Genomic DNA, 16,899 nt, shown 5'->3' on the forward strand with positions numbered 1-16,899 from the left:
CTTGCTTCTCAAAAACATGTATAACATTAACCATATTAAACATCTAATTTAATTTAATTTTAAATTCTCTTTATTTCTTTTAAAAATCCATCGTCTCATTTCTCCATCCCACTGATCGAGGTCTGCCCATGGTAATAGGAATTAAGTTTCTTGATCAGAAAATGACCGACCAGCGCACGCTGTGGAATAGCGTCATAGTGTTCTCGCATCGCTGACCTAGTACCGAGACTTATCAGTGCGCTCGGAGAGATCACGTTTCCACGTTTCTTTGGCCTTCGAGAGAGCAGCTGTTCGCGTTCTTCCAAGCCCATACGTACTCCGTTCACAAATCTTAATTCTTAATTTTCAATTATTTTCAATTTTACTTCGGGCATAACACTGTCGACATTCTTATAAGGAAGGAAAGAAAAGTAGCTGGTAATAACATTTTCTTATGGAAAGAATAGGATGTATATAATTATTATAGTATTGATAACATCTTTTTAAGAAAAGTACAAGGTAGATGTTTAATATTTTGTTACTATTTTTCGTAGGAAGGATAAAATTATTGTGAGAAAGAGAAAAATTTAATAATAAGAAAACGTCTGAATAATTCATTAAACTTTGACAAATTAGATTAAATGAAATATTTGGATCTACTACTTAATGAATGGACTGACGATTGCTGGGAGATGATATTCTATTCAAAAGATATTGCCTCTCGTGGATTTTGATCGGTGTTCTTGATTAAGTTTGATAAATTTCACTGATTCTATGATATGAAAAATAGTGACATTGTCTATGTGATTCTGACACAAGATAAAAAAATGCATAATGTGACTCTGACTACAGATAGAAAGTAGAAAATTGACTCTGGTTAATGATTGATAAAAAATGTACCTATCTGCGAAGAAAGCTCAATATGTATGATCGGTTGGGCATAATTCTTTGTCCAAAAGAACGGGATCCTTACATAATTTAGAATAATTAGGATTACTGTTTATGTTAGATAATGTCACAGATGCTTTGTTTCATGTGTCATGTGTACGGTCTCCTATAGGACACGTATGACGTTCGCACTCTGTTTATGCTATACAATTGGTATTATTTATAACGGATCTGATTTTAGAATAAGAAGGGAGAGTGTGCCTCATGGTAGGGTCCGACTACGAACTAGTCGTGAAAACTTGTAATTATTTTGCGAAAAAATACCACCTCAGCCAGAAATCGAACCTGGATCTCCTGCTTATCGGGCAGGCATCTTATCTCTTCGACTACCGAGGCATGATATTTATCACAAATAACGTGTTTAGAATAACACGTCAACAATACAATGATACACATATATACGTATATTACAATATACATATATACATGTATACATTCTCTCGAATCCCCACGATCAGTACTCCAGAGAGATAATGGTCCTATTCTCTCGATGGATGCAGGTCGAACTGCAGCGGCGACACCCTCCAACGCTATTGGCAAATATACAAATAATCCTCCTAGAGCACGATAGGAGAGATTGCATCAAGCATGGCCCGAGCCCCGAAATTCTTTCTTATGTTCCTTTTAGGATGAATAAAAAATTCATTATAATACATTAGTTAATAATTAAAGCATTTGCAAACTTTTCTCTTGCTTCTTGAAACGTTGATACCCAATAATTTTGCAAAGAAGTCTTATTGATAGAAAAAAATGAATCAAATTATTCGCTATAGAACAAAAAATTGTTATGTTAGCTGTATATTTTAGGAAAGAAAAAAATCCAGATATAACAATAAATATTTTAATTTTTTTATGCATGGAATAATGAGACAGTTGGTGTAAAAAAATATATTGCTTTAAAAAAGATTATACAATTAGTAGTACATACTTTTTATTAAAAACAACGTATGCCTTCTCTATACCGATTAATTTGTTTCATTATTCTGTGCATAATTGAGATATAGTTATAAAAAATGAATATTTTACGAAATATTTTATATTTTATATTTTATGTCAAAATTTGCCAGAATAAAATATAAGATATCATAAATTATTATAATTTTTCATATTTATACTTTAACATTTTTCTGTCAGAACTAAAGAAATTATATTACGCAACAAGAAATATATGATTCTATTTAAAAAATAATGATCACAAAAAATCTCGACAACACCATCTGCAAATGAATTAATCTTAATCTTAATCTTAATCTAATCGTAATCTTGTGATTCCCTCAAAATCCTATAATTTTTATATGAACGCGTTTTAAATTTAAAAAAAATTCTAGAGAATGATGTATTAAAATAGAACATCCTGCATGATAAAAACACATATACAAAGTGTCTGATTCCTAATGGTACACTGCTTGTGTATAGATTGTGCAGGTCAAATTGAACAGAAAAATCCTTTACTTTTTTGCAATTTTCGCAATTAGTAACGAGTTATTAATTATTAAAAATCGTCGAATGAGCACGTAATATTCGACTCACCGGCAAATGCAAGCACGCGATGAGGTGCAACCGCCCAACATATTTGCAGTCGCTAGAAACGCAGTTGATATAAAGATGACATGAAGTCTGCAAATGCAGAACATCTGCACATTTTCACACATTTCGTCGCGTTCCTAGCAATCACGAACGCAACGCATAAGGGCCCTGGCACATAAAAAAACTTAAGCAGTAATACTTAAGCAGTAAGGCAATAAACGTTATGAATTTACTATTGCTTACATTACTTACGTTTTCGACTGTGACTGGCTAATTCACTTACTGCTTAAATTTAATTGCTCAAGTTTTTTATGTGTCATGGCCCTAACATTAAGGGCCGTCTACATAAGACGCAACACGCAAAATGCAGGTTGCAAACGCAGAAAAAACGCAGGACGCATTCGCGCGACGCAAATCATGTTGCAAGGGTGATGTCTACATGAATGCAAGGCATCACGCAACTAAGTTGCGTTTATTAACCTCTAAATTGTTTCTGAACTCTGAAACAAAATAAAAACAAACATTTACTATTATTTTTATTTTATACTTTAAATGCATCATTAAACTTATGTAAACTTCTAATGAAAAAAAAAGTAAAACGAAAATGATATATTTGCCCGATAAATAGAACACGTAAATTAAAAGGACACTGCGATAATATATTTATGTACATGAAAAATTGCGATCATCAAAGAGTTTTTTGAATTTTTTCTTCTTTGCTTTCACTTGTCATAAATTTTAAACGTAGTTTCTTTCTCGCTATTTTTTGGCTCACTCTGATCGGTCGACGCAATTGCCGCAACGCAGAAAGTTAAAGTTGATTCAACTAGTCGCATATGGATGACTTGCGAATTGTTACGTGCGAGTCGCGACGTAATGTGTAGAGGAATTAAGAATTCAGAGAATTCATAGGATTGTTGTAAAGTTGAATTTTTATTTCTCGCACACAATACACTTGACGAGATTGCGATGTTTTTCCTTCGAGTTTTTGACGAGAACTACTTTCGTGTTCAGGAAGGATCTTCGTTCAAGACGAGGTAGGTGGTATTTTGCTGACGTAATAACCAATAACGCGACGCGTTTTGATGCAAGAATATAACGGTTGGGACGGTTTTCTAAAAGGGGAAAAACTACGTGAGAATTTTGGAAAACGTGATGATGTGTTATGAGTTGTTTGGACAGGACTAAAGTGAAAGTGTGTCGGAAGAGGAAAAAAGGAAGGGATGTCCTGAATTACTTAAATAACGCAATATTTAAAATTTGTTCGACAAAGGGGAACAAAAAAAATAATAGTTTTCAAATCCCGAGTTTCGGCACAGAATGCGTACGCCTTGCGTGCGAAATATCATCTTGCGTGCGCGTTTGTGACCTGCGTTTTGCGTGTTGCGTTCTATATAAACGGCCCTTTAGACAATTATATTTTGCTGTAAGCTTATCATTTGCCAGTGAACCATATACAGATGTGCGCTTATTCGGAAATTTTTCATAATTACTAACTCGTTACTAATTGCGGAAATCTCAAAAAGATAAGGGAGTTTTCTACTTAATTTACCTGCACACAAATGATGTATTGTTAGGAATTAGATTCTATATATATGTATATATTAGGTGTACAAAAAAGTTCTGAGCTTTAGATTTCATACAACCGAAATAACAATTTAAATTTTATATCTTCCCGCCATTTTGCGATTTTAAAGCGTCGACATTTGGCCTTCTAAAATGCCATACGGTTTGGCGTTTGATGCACATAACCTCAAAAATCAGTAGTGAGTCACGATGGCAATAACAAAAGAGCATATTCGATTTTCCATCCACTTCGCGTTTCATCTGAAGAAAAATGCTGCTGAAGCTACTGCAATGATTTGTGCTGCAAATGGAGAGAACGCTGTAAGTCATACTACATGTAAAAGATGGTATCAAAAATTTCGCCAAGGAGATTTCAGTCTTGAAGATAAACCGCGTGCTGGACGCACTCAAAAGATTGAAACGGACGAATTGCAAGCACTGTTGGATATAAACTCTGCGCAAACTGAAAAGGAGTTTGCAGAACAGCTTGGCATTACGCAGCAAACCATTTCCGTACGTTTACATACGATGGGTAAGGTTCAGAAGGAAGGCAGATGGGTTCCGCATGAATTGTCCGAAGACAACAAAAATCGTCGGCGTGACACTGCACTCACTTTGCTTTCAAAGTTCCGGAAAAAAGATTTTCTGCACAAAATCATTACAGGCGATGAAAAGTGGATTCTTTATGATAACCCTAAACGTAGAAAATTATGGATTGACCCTGGTCAACCTTCGATATCGACGCCAAAGCCTAATATCCACGTCAAGAAGGTTTTGCTCTGTATCTGGTGAGATTGGAAAGGTGTAATTGTATTACGAGTTGTTACAACTGGATGAAACAATCACGGCAGATCGCTACCAACAACAATTGACCAATTTGAGCGATGCATTAGAAGAAAAGAGGCCATTTACTGGCCAAGGACGTCGTAAAGTGATCTTACTTTATGACAATGCTCGACCACATGTTGCGAAAGCGACTCATGATCATATCTTTGCGTTAGGCTGGGAACTTCTCCCGCACGCGGCGTATAGCCCAGACATGGCGCCTTCCGATTACTACCTATCCGATCGCTGCAGCATCATTTGGCTGATACATTTCGTGAGATTTGAAGAGATACGAAAATGCATTGATGACTTTATCGCTTCGAAGTCGGTGAGCTTCTATCGTCAAGGAATTCGCAAGCTACCCGAAAGATGGCAAAAAGTCGTTGATGCAAACGGGGAATATTTCGCTGATTAATATTTTTTTGTTTGTTTTTGAATAAAGATTGAGTTTTACAAAAAAAAGCTCAGAACTTTTTTGTACACCTAATATATATATATTATATATTCATATTATATTTACTAAGTACATTACATATATGCTATTTTGTTTTTTAATTTTTTATTTTATTATTATTATTATTTCCTAAATTATATAACTTGATATAAATTGCATTATATTTCAATGTTATTGCAATGTTGCTGTATGTTTGCTGGTATCATTTTGCAATTTATATATCATTTTATATATCTATAATATCTCTGCAGTTTATAATGTTACAACTTTACTGCAACATATTTGTAGTAATCTTTGCTGAATGAATTGTTTTGTATATAGAATCTTCGCAAAACAAATACTTTTGTCTTTTTTAAGTTAAATGACAGAAAAAAAATGCGATACTTCTGATGATCTTTTGAAATTAGCAGATTTAGCATATTGCTTTTGTTTGTTATTTACCTTCAACGCGAATCAAAAAATGCTTTTATCAAATTTGTTCCTCGAATTATCTCAATATTTTTTTCATTGATTGAAACATAGAGTAATGAAATATATTATCTTCCACACAATCTTCGAGAATACTTATTCTCGTAATTTCTTTGCGGAAATTTTTGAGTTCAATTTATGTCAATTTGTAACGTTACATATAAAGCATACTTTAATCTTTTTATTTCATGCAGTATAAAATATAAGCAATTTTAATAGAGTGTGCTGTTACATCTAGCCTATAGAAATTAGGAAATTAAGAATGAAGTACGAATGAGCTCGCAAGGACGATACAGCTGCTCTCTCGAGAGTCAAGTGTCAAACGTGAGTCGGATCACACTGGTAGTCTTGGGTCAGCGATAAGGAGTCGCTATGATACCGCGAAGACGTGCGTCCGTCGGTCAAGAAATTTAATTCCTTTAACCAAGGATCTTATGCGATCGAATAGCGGAAAATAAATGAAGATTTTAAAAGAAAGGAGAAAACTTAAAATTTAAATTAATCCTTTAATGAACATAAAAATGTACATAAAAATCATATGATCTAAGGAGAGATGGCATGTGTGCGTGCGCGCGCGTGTGTGTGTGTGGGTGTATGGATGGATGGGTGTGGATTTGTGTGTGTGGGTATGGTGGGAAAGGGATGGTCGTCATGAAGCCAAGGATTGGGGGAAAGGATACCAAAATCTATCGAGAGGATTTCGGATCTACAGGAGAGTAACTAGATTCTATCGCATAAATTAAACGCTGCAGCGAGTCTGTCAGTAGGTCGGGAAAGTATATGGAAAAAAGGTGAGAGGGGGATTCTGAAGCTAGAGCGATTAATTTTTGTAGTGATTCGATTGGTTCTGTTAAGTTTGATTGTATAGAGTGGTTCTTGGCCGCATGTTAAGCCCGGACGTTCCGCCGATTTCGCAAGCGTTTGAGAGACTATTTAGACCGTGGCAATCTAGAACTCGGTGAGTCGGTTCATTGCGTGAATAAATAAAGAGAGGGATGAGATATATTTAAGGAAAAAGGAAGTGTGAAAACAGATTCGCCGATTATTTGGCTATCATGAACCTTCGAGGGTCTTCAACGAAATTCGGAAACCCATGAGGTCCACAGTGGTCAGTAAGAGAGAGAAAGAAAAAATTCGCCGATTATTCGGCTACCATAAACCTTCAAGGGCCTTCAATATAATTCAGAAATCCGAGAGGTCAAGGGAAAGTAGAAAGCAAAGATCCACCGATTTAGAAGAAGAAATTCGAAATAAATAATTATTGGTACTCGGGTGTAAAAGAAAAGATCCGAAATAACTAATTATTGATACTTAAGTATGTAGAAGAAGAGAGCCGAGTAACTAATTTTAAGACTTACTAATTTTAAGACTTTCCGCTGGGAAAGTGGTGAGTGTAGGAGCGGTATTCTTAGAAAGATCCTTGGTTAATTGTAGTGACTATTTTTCGCTCCAAATCTGAATGTAGTATACTGAGTATATATTGAACTGAATTGAACTGATTGACTAACTAACTGACATTGACTGAATCTGACTGACTGAAGTAACTGAATGCGGTGTCCTTAAAGAGTGCTCTCTCTCTCTCTCTCTCTCTCTCTCTCTATATATATATATATATATATATCTTTATATATATTAATATATATAGATCTCTCTCTCTCTTTATATATATATATATATATATATATATATATATATATTATATATTTTATATATATATATATATATATATATATATAGAGAGAGAGAGAGAGAGAGAGAGAATCAACAGAATCATATATATGATTCTGTTGAAGAAAAATGAAATGCATACATACTGTTTTTCAGTAATTGAAATAGTAGTGTGGGAGTTATCTACGTAACCCGGAGAGCCCACGTGCTTACCATTTTTCGGTTTCCCGAGAACGAACAGTGTAAAGATGTGTAGTTATTACTATCCGTGTGATCGGTAGCCCGCGTGTTTATTATTTTCCGAAATTGTAAGAGTTATATGCATAACCCGGGACTTACGTGTTTGTCTATTTTCAGCATCCTGTTTTCTGATATTTTGATTTCCTCAACAGAGAAGATATTTAACGTCTGTTTGTTTGTTTAAATCTAAATATTAATGTCTAAATTTTAATAACTAATTCTCGAAAGAGAAAAATCGTGTAATCACGACGTAACAGTGTCAAGAAAAGATAAAAGAAAAACAAAATATTTTTTTACTTTAAAATTCAAGAAAGTACTTTTTATATTATATACAATATAAATAATATATTACATACAATATAAATAATTTTTTAAATTTGAAATTTAAAATTATTAAATTTGTTTAAGATTTTTTTTTCACAACTCATTTACGCAATTCATCATGTATCATTTATAAAATATTTCTATATTTATAAAATATTTCTATTTATAAAATATTTCTATTTAATTTATAATAAAAATTGCAATAAAAATATTAGGTAATGAATTTTGCTTTAACTTGTTTATGATAATGTTAATTACAAATTCATCTGTAACAAATGGATTATATGTAATATCAACAATAATAGAAAGTTTATATTATAAAGATCAGTGCTCGGAATTAGCTGCACATTTCGGCCCGATTTCGAAGGTGACAGTTCCCCCACCGCCTTTCGCCCCAAACTATCACTTAAATATCTTCTTTGCTAAATTATTTTTGTAAATAAATAAAACGTTGAATTTTCTATTATTAATATACTACATTAAATACTACTTGTGCTTTATTTATGGGTGTTTTATTTCAAATGTAATAGGTCAAATATCTCAAAAATATAAAAAATATGGAAAAATATTTCAAATAAAAGTTTTATAGCTTCAAGGGAGAAAGATGCTAACATTATCAATTTCATTGTTAAATAGCGCCACTTCGAGATTTTTTTATGATTGCCATTTCTTTTAAATGATATCATATATTTTTTGTTATACAATATGATTCCTTTAATTCTTTTAGATATAAAAATATTAAGACATAAATATGAAAAAATCAATAATTTACGAGATATTTCGTGAACTATTTTATTCCATCATATTCTGACATAAAAAAATAAATATTTTGTAAACTAATCATTTTCTTGCAAATGTATCTCAATACTTGTGCATAACATAATGAGGTAAGTTAATTGATATAAGGAAAACACATAGTTGCTTTCCAACAAAGTTATGCACTAACAAGGAGATAATTCTGATTGTAAAATTCCAAATGGGATGAACCATAGCCTATTCGAAGGAGAGAATTGGGTATAGTAACATGATAAAATAGTTTATGTGAATGGGTTTTGATTTCTGAGAAAATTGCAAGTAAAGTTGAGCGCCCGATCAGCTGGGAAATAAATACTGGAACCATGTCGATAATCAGGAAAGTGGCATAGCTGAGCAGCTTGAGGTGCGCTATACTTTTTTTCGTCTGTCCGACACGAGTTTGAATCCCCGCAATGTTAAATTTTTTTTAAAATAAATTTTATATTTTTTAATACAATTAATTTTTTTTTAATTTATTTTTTTAAGCTAAAATATTAGTCGTTGCACAATTTTCTATAGTTATGAATAATGATAAATAACAAGAGTTTAAAAATTTTTAATTTTTAATTTTTAATTTTAAAATTTTAATTTTTGCTTGGTTTTGCGTCAAAGTTGACATCTGAACACGAAATTTTCTATAATGTAAATCAATTATATTTTCCTTCAGATACTCACAGCATGAAATGTATTTGTAAAAATAATAATTCATTTATAAAATGTTCATGGTGTACATTCTACTTGTGTTTTAAATAGTTCTTTGGTTTTCATTCACAAAATTGTACAGCAATGTCAACTTTTTACAAAAAATAATTGTACGGCAATGTCACACATATATATAGTTTTATAATGAATAATTCAAATTTTTTAAACTCTTGTTATTTATTATTATTCCTAACAAAATTGTGCAACGATTAATATTTTAGCTTAAAAAATAAATTAAGAAAAATTAATTATATTAAAAAATAACGTTTACTTAAAAAAAAAAATTTAACACTGCGGGAACGGATTCGAACTCGGTCGGACGGACGAAAAAAAAGTCCGCGCACTTCAGGCTGCTCAGCTGCACTACTTTTCTGCTTACTGCTGCGCGATTCCAGTACTTATTTCCCAGATCGGGCGCCCAATTTTACTTGCAAGTTTTTCAAAAACCAAAGTTCATTTACATAAAATATTTTATCGTGTTACTACACCCAATCCCCTTCTTCAAATAAGCTCATCCCATTTTACAATTGGGATCATCTTCTTGTAAGTGACAGTTTGGGGCGAAAGGCATATGGATAGCATGTTTCTCATACAGCGACGCTCTTGAGGCATGGCCGCTGAGCCTCGAGCGGTGATGGGAGAACTGTAGGCGTCGCTTTCGAAATCAGGCCGAAATGTGCAATTAATTCTGAGCTGATAAAGATTAAAGAAATCTTTACGAATGCAAAAATTTTTGAAACAATCAATTCGAATTAATAGCAAGAAGTTTAAGGAAATTTGCTTATTTTAATTTTGCTGTTACTATGTGGATAGAATGATGACACAGTTGCAATGAATAAGAATAAATGATAAAATATTTATATCGAGCTAATGGAGGTTACTGGATTTCACGATGTATCACAGAAATTGAGATTGCTGCATTTCACGATATATCACAGAAATTGAAACACGAACAATTGAGAAAGGAATTTAGTTTTTATGCTGGAACAAAAGGAATGAAAAATGGAGAAATAGCTGGCTATGGAGTAACTTCAAAGTTCTTATTCTGCAATATGTCTATTGAGAATGAAAAAAATTTATTATAGTGAAAATGATTGTACATTTATATGTTTGATTTCATAGGTGAAATAAAAATCTAACTGTTAAAAATAAAAAGAAAAATGTAAAAGAGTATACAAATAAATGTGACTTTCATATGTTGTATCTTTATAGCTATCTAATATCTATATAGAATTTTTAATAATTTTTGTTAATATTTTTGTAAATATTTTTATTATTTATCACAAATATTAGCAAAATTTGTTATTTATCTCTATTTTTTCACAAATTTAAAAATTTTAATTATAAAGCAAAATATATTAATTGCTTTATCTTAATTCAAGGATTTACTAATTTTACATATCATGATTAGTTTTGTAACTTATGATTGTAAACTGTAAATTTATAACTTATAACTGTAAATTTCACAATTTTAGATGTCCTGACAGTGGGCCCCGGGCCACCAGGATGCCGACAGACGACGACTATGGCCGAAGAGATCGTGTCCTATTACACCAGCACCCGATCGCACAATACGGATCCTCGTCATCCCCGCTTCCTGGTTCGAGCACTCCGAGTTCCGGTGGCGTGGGAATCCAGATTGGTTCCAATAACCTCAGTGACTGCTTTAAACAGCAAACGCAGCAGCAGCAACAATCTGATTTGCGTCCGATTACGAGTCTCACGAACCAATCAGACCAAGAGCGTCACCAGTTGGACCAACAGCAAAGCAGTGAGCATGTCGGGGCCCGAATGGCTGATCGGCACGAGAAATCGGTGGAGAAACCTACGATCGACTTTTCTAAGTGCGCAGAGAGTCGTTCGAATTGCGAGCGCTTTGGACTTTATCAGGTTCAAAGCGGCGAACATGTGGGAAGTCGGATGGGAGGTGAGCGGCATGAGAAGGCCGTGGATAAGTCTTGTAGCGATTATTCGAAGTGTGGTCAACCGAATTGCGAGCGTTTCGGACATTATCAGACTCAAAGCGGTGAGCATATGGGAAATCGAATGGGAGGTGAACGACATGAGAAATCAACCGACAAATCGTCGGTCGATTTCACCAAGTGCACTGCTGACGGTCGACAGCCAAGTTGCGAGCGTTTTGGATATTATCAGACTTCGACATTCTGTCAGTCTCCGTTACAAGAGCACTATGGCGGCGGGCATACCAGCGCCGATCGTTTTGAGCAATTCAATGACCTCAACACGTTACACAGCGAACAGCGGGCTCCGAATGATCATTACTCAATCTGTAATCCGGAGCTGCGTTTCGACACAGCGGGCACGAGCGGGTCTGGTGAGTACGCGAATACGAATGCACTCGTGGGCTCCTTTGCTTCGGAGACATTCCCGTCGCCGCCATCACCGGCACCGACAAATGACCGTTTTGTTCCGCCACCACCATTATCACCCAGTCCGAGTGAAAAGTACGCTTCGAGCCAGAGTTTGGCTGGTTATCCTTCCGTTAATCATATTTTACCCCCCAATTCTCCGGGGCCCAAGTACAGCGCAACATCGTCGATGCCTACCAAGGAACGTTTCGCCTCCGCCGAACGGCTGCTGGCTAATCAGTCAGTCACAAACGATGCCAAGGATCAACAACGCTATACTGGATCATCTGACCGATTGCTTTCGGGATCTTCCCCGGTTCTTGGAGGACTTCAAACGGGACTCCAAGGCAGTGCAGTCTACACCAAAGACACTCGCTATACCGCCATTTCCGCAGACAAGATATTATCTTCCTCACCAATACATGCTCCAGTGCCCGAAAGATTTATTGGCAAATCGGAAAGGTATTTGGGCGAATCGCCCATTCACGATAGATATCCTCGACAGGATCCACCGACAACACATCATGAGCGTTATTCGGCGATGGCGGCGGTCACTGAGAGGTGAGTTCAAGTTAGATAGATTACGTAGATTGAGGAACATCTTTGCAGATTTGTTATTCTTTTGTTATAAACGAACATATGTATCTCATACCATATGTATGTCATAATCATCATTATCATCAATAGATTACACTAGTTTACAACGAAAAATTATTTTGATTAGACAAGATTCCTTATAGACTTTATTCCTTATAGACTTTTGCATGTTGAAAACGATACCGCAGGTCAAATTTTTCCAACATGTCAGGTTTCCAAAATAATTGAGTTTAATATACAAAAAATTGATTTTAAAAATTGTTTATAAAGAATGTTAACAATATTTTGAAATTTTGATCAGGAATCATAATTGTACTGTTTGTCTTCTATAAATTGTATTTGTTTTCAGCATCCAAAAATCTAAAAGAAAAGAAGTTTAGTTCAAAATAATTAAAAAAATATTTTTTTGTAAATTAATGTTACATAGGCATTTATAAATTATAATAATATTTAATTTAATTTATTAAATAATAACATCACTGTGTATTCTTTAATTCCATATTTCTAATTTAAGAATGTTTTGTTCTCAACGTTCATCATTGCGAGCCTCATGTTATCCGTACTCATATAATATCGATTGTTATTTTTAGAACTGCTTCCTGTAAAAATTTTTAGGAAAATTTCAAAATCATTTCAACCTTTTACATTTTACGTACAATTATGTACTATTCTGAAAGGATTCTGTAATATGTCATACGAAATTGCAACAGAAATGTTTTTGAAACATATGCAATAAATTTGAGAACATGCAGAACTATCATTGGTCTATTTTTCACAAGCGTAAAATTTGTCTCTTTATATAATAAAAACTATTGTAACTGAAATATAAATTTGTGATTTATTTATATATCTTTTATATGCATTTGATGAGGCTTAATTTATAATGGAGATCCATAAGCGTAAAAAATTGATCAATCACATTTGAATGTGAGGAAAAATTGTGATTGATCAATTTCTTACGTTTACATTTACGTATCTTATACGTAATATTATGTGTTTACAATAAAAAAGTTGCAACATAGAAATTTTTCAATGATATCTCAAAAATGTTTTCTGAAATTCTGGAATTTAGAATTAAAATATAAAATATAAACATTGCAAAATATTTTGGTAACAACTCTGCTCTAGCAAAATGTCTGTTATTCTCACGCTTGAAACCTTATAGAAAAAATAATATCGACAATTTTTCTAAAATATTGTTGAAAGATTATTGAAATAAACCGCTGAAATCTTTTTAGTGTTTCAATAATCTTTTAATACTATATCAGGAAAATTGCAGATTTTTTTGTTACTTTTCTGTAAAATTTCAAGTGTAAGAATTATGGACATTTTGTTATTACAAAGTTGTTTTAGAGCTATTGCAAAAATATTTCTGCAATGCTTCTGAGAAGTTTCAATTCTATAGAGTAAAATTATAATAAACAGCTCGTATAGATTCATAAGAGGAAAAAAAGGCCACTAAACGAGCGAAAAACGAAGTGACATGAACAAATTCAAATAAACAATATTTATTGGAAAAATCAACAATTAGCGGATCACCTTCAATATAATTTTTAATTTTGTTTTGACTTCACGGAGTTTTTTTTTCAGCAATTAATCTTAACTAAAGCGATAAAAAAACGAGGGAAAATTGTGAATGTACAAAAAATTTCTCCTCTGTAAAAATTAAAAAACGCATCACATCTAGATTCAAACGCAAACAGATCGGTTATGAAATTGTGAATAATATAATGAATGTCAGAGTAAACTTAAGAGTTGACAGTCAGATGCATAACTGCCATCCAAAATCAACAAATGTCATTATATAAAATTATTATGGAGTCAATAAAGAGCCGAAATGTAACGCTAACTGGAATTGTTTTGTAACATAATATTAATATTAGCATTTTTTTCTCACACTGATGCAGCTCAGTCTCACAATCTTACAGGAATCTCAAGTGACAAGTATAACGGGAGACTTCATCGTTGATAAGCATGAAAAATTCCGAGTCAGTAATTTAAAAATAGATCGTAAAAATTTTAAAGTATATGAAGAGTTATTGTCACCATGTGTATGAAGTGTAAATATGTCAGTGTAAGACATAAGAAAAACAGATGGTCAGAGTGTCAAGTATGATGAAAAACATTGTTGTGTGAGTGATACTTTCTTTTTCCGTAATTTTATTTCTTGATTAAAATTGTGATCAGCTGTCGAACATTGGTAGTCAACAACAATCTACTTCAATTCTATTGACGAAGGATTTCATATTATATGGATAATATATGTTTAATTTTGAACTATTCCGTTTTGAATTATTCAAAAAGTTAATTATATTTCAGCAATATTGATATCCGTATAAATTTAAAAATGGTCCAATATTGTAAGAATATTTTTTTAGCTATGCTAATATTGAACGAATACAAGTGAAGTATAAGATTGTACCAAGTGAAGTATAAGATTGTATTTTATTTTGTATCAATAGAAATTAATATAATTATTATGCACTTTAAAATGGAATGATAAATTATACTTTTAAGCAATGATAAGATTGTCTATCGATGTTTAATCGCCATTATTAATTTAATTTGAGTTAATTTAACAATATCGACAATTTCTATGTGGAAGTACTTTATCCTGTAATCATTGCATTTATAATTTTATTCAATTTGTACTTTCTAAATTACAAATATAATACGTTTTTATATTCCTAAAATATTCGTATCTACTTAATCCCTTTTATTTGTCCGCAGGTTCCTCTCAAATTCGCCTAATTCTGAAAGCGCGCATCAGCGCTATTCATCGTCAGATCGTTCATCACTTCAAACTTCTTCCGGTAATATCGAGTCAAATCGACGTCTCTGCACCGATAGGGGAGTCGAGACGGTTTGTCAGAAGTATACTGATCGATCTATTGGTTCTCCTGCCTCCGCCGACTTCAGTCGATATTCTGGTTTTCCGGAAGTCGGCAATCAGATGCGATATATGTCCAGCAATGACCGTTTTAATGACCTCGCTCTACAACGTTGTAGCCAATCACGGTCGATTGATAGGTTTTCCAGTGATCGATATTTGGCTGGATCATCACCTGCGCATGACAGCAGGCCACCCTGTACTGAGACATCGCGTTATATCGTCTCTTCTACCGAACGTTTGCTGGTGCCGACACCGTCCTCATCATCCTCCTCGTCAGAAACTGGTAAGAACGCATTTTATTTTTCCTAAACAAAGTCTAAAAATGTACTTTAATTTTTCCGACATTGAATTTTTTCATGAACATTTGGAACTTGTTTATAAATCATTGATATTTATTTAAATATTCAAATACTTTAATTACGTTTTCAAACTCCATATTTTTAAACTTTTTTAAATGTATTGAACGTTATTTTAGTTACAAAATATTTGTCTCAAATCCTTTGCTGAACAAATCCTTGCCGAACAATGTCTTAAAGATGTATTTTTTCAAAAATAATAAATAAATAAATAAAAGAAATTAAAAATATTCCATGTTTGATTTATACACTTGAGTTTAAAATTCCATGAATTTAGCTTGATGATTTCTTTCAGATTTCGATAAATATTTGGTCTCTTTATTCTATGATTCTATTTGATTATCAATTTGTTTGATTATCAATTTTTTGATTATTTTTTTGATTATTTGACAATTTTTTTTTCAAAAATTTAGGTTCCAGATATCATTCACCCTACACAACGACCACCGGCACTCAATCATCGGCTTCTAATGAGCGCTTCTCATCAGTCTCGCCGACATCCGAAATATCGTCGAACATCAATCGTGGCGTCAGTAGCAGCAGCAGCTATCAGAATACAAAGAGCACTGTCGATAAATATTTGGTCTCAAAGTCAGTTCAGAGTAGCTACGATCGCTACTCAGTTGGCAATCAGAACGATCATCAGTTCAATCAAGATCGATATTTCTCTACAGGCGGTAATGGTGATCGATTTCAGACTACTTCAGGAGCTGATCGCTTTCACACTTCTGCTGATCGTTACTCGCCAGCACGCAGTGACAAGTATTTGTCTTTGCCAAAATCTAAAGATAGGTTCGCTGGTCGAATAACACCGATCTCCTGTACCACTGCCGTGACATCGTCCACTGATCGTACTTACGGTTCGTCTAGTGTGAGTTACGTGCCTCCAACTGCGCACACACCAGTTGAACGATATGTGCCACAGCCGCCCCCCGAAGTGTTATATCCAGATAGGTAAGAGCCGACATGATAAGAGACATTCTGAAATCTTGGTAATTAATTTCAGATCTTTTATGTCTCTTTTTCTTAAATGAATTTTATTAACAAAATGAGTTTATACATAAAGATGCTATGAAATTGCGGTAAACAAGTATTAGATAATTAAATATAATTGAAATCAATTTAAAAAATTTTCAATAAGATGTTTTTTTATAATAAATAATCTTTAACAATTTTTTTAATTTTCTT

At 33.3% G+C, this 16,899-nt stretch overlaps 1 protein-coding gene across 6 annotated transcripts in view; it reads left to right on the forward strand.

The window, feature by feature from the left end:
* rho-5 (rhomboid-5) overlaps positions 1 to 16,899 on the forward strand; it is a 473,385-nt gene that overhangs the window by 258,742 nt on the left and 197,744 nt on the right. For all 6 annotated transcript variants that reach the window (XM_089073458.1, XM_089073459.1, XM_089073457.1 and 3 more), the window contains 3 exons: positions 10,972 to 12,426; positions 15,193 to 15,638; positions 16,125 to 16,665. In XM_089073458.1, coding sequence (XP_088929584.1) covers positions 11,003 to 12,426; positions 15,193 to 15,638; positions 16,125 to 16,665 — 2,411 coding nt within the window. In that variant the 5' untranslated portion in view covers positions 10,972 to 11,002. The remainder of the gene's footprint in view (positions 1 to 10,971; positions 12,427 to 15,192; positions 15,639 to 16,124; positions 16,666 to 16,899) is intronic.

The sequence above is a fragment of the Pogonomyrmex barbatus genome, unplaced genomic scaffold (assembly GCF_055798465.1).
Source record: "Pogonomyrmex barbatus isolate J1 unplaced genomic scaffold, ASM5579846v1 scaffold15, whole genome shotgun sequence".
Classification (NCBI taxonomy): Eukaryota; Metazoa; Arthropoda; class Insecta; order Hymenoptera; family Formicidae; genus Pogonomyrmex; species Pogonomyrmex barbatus.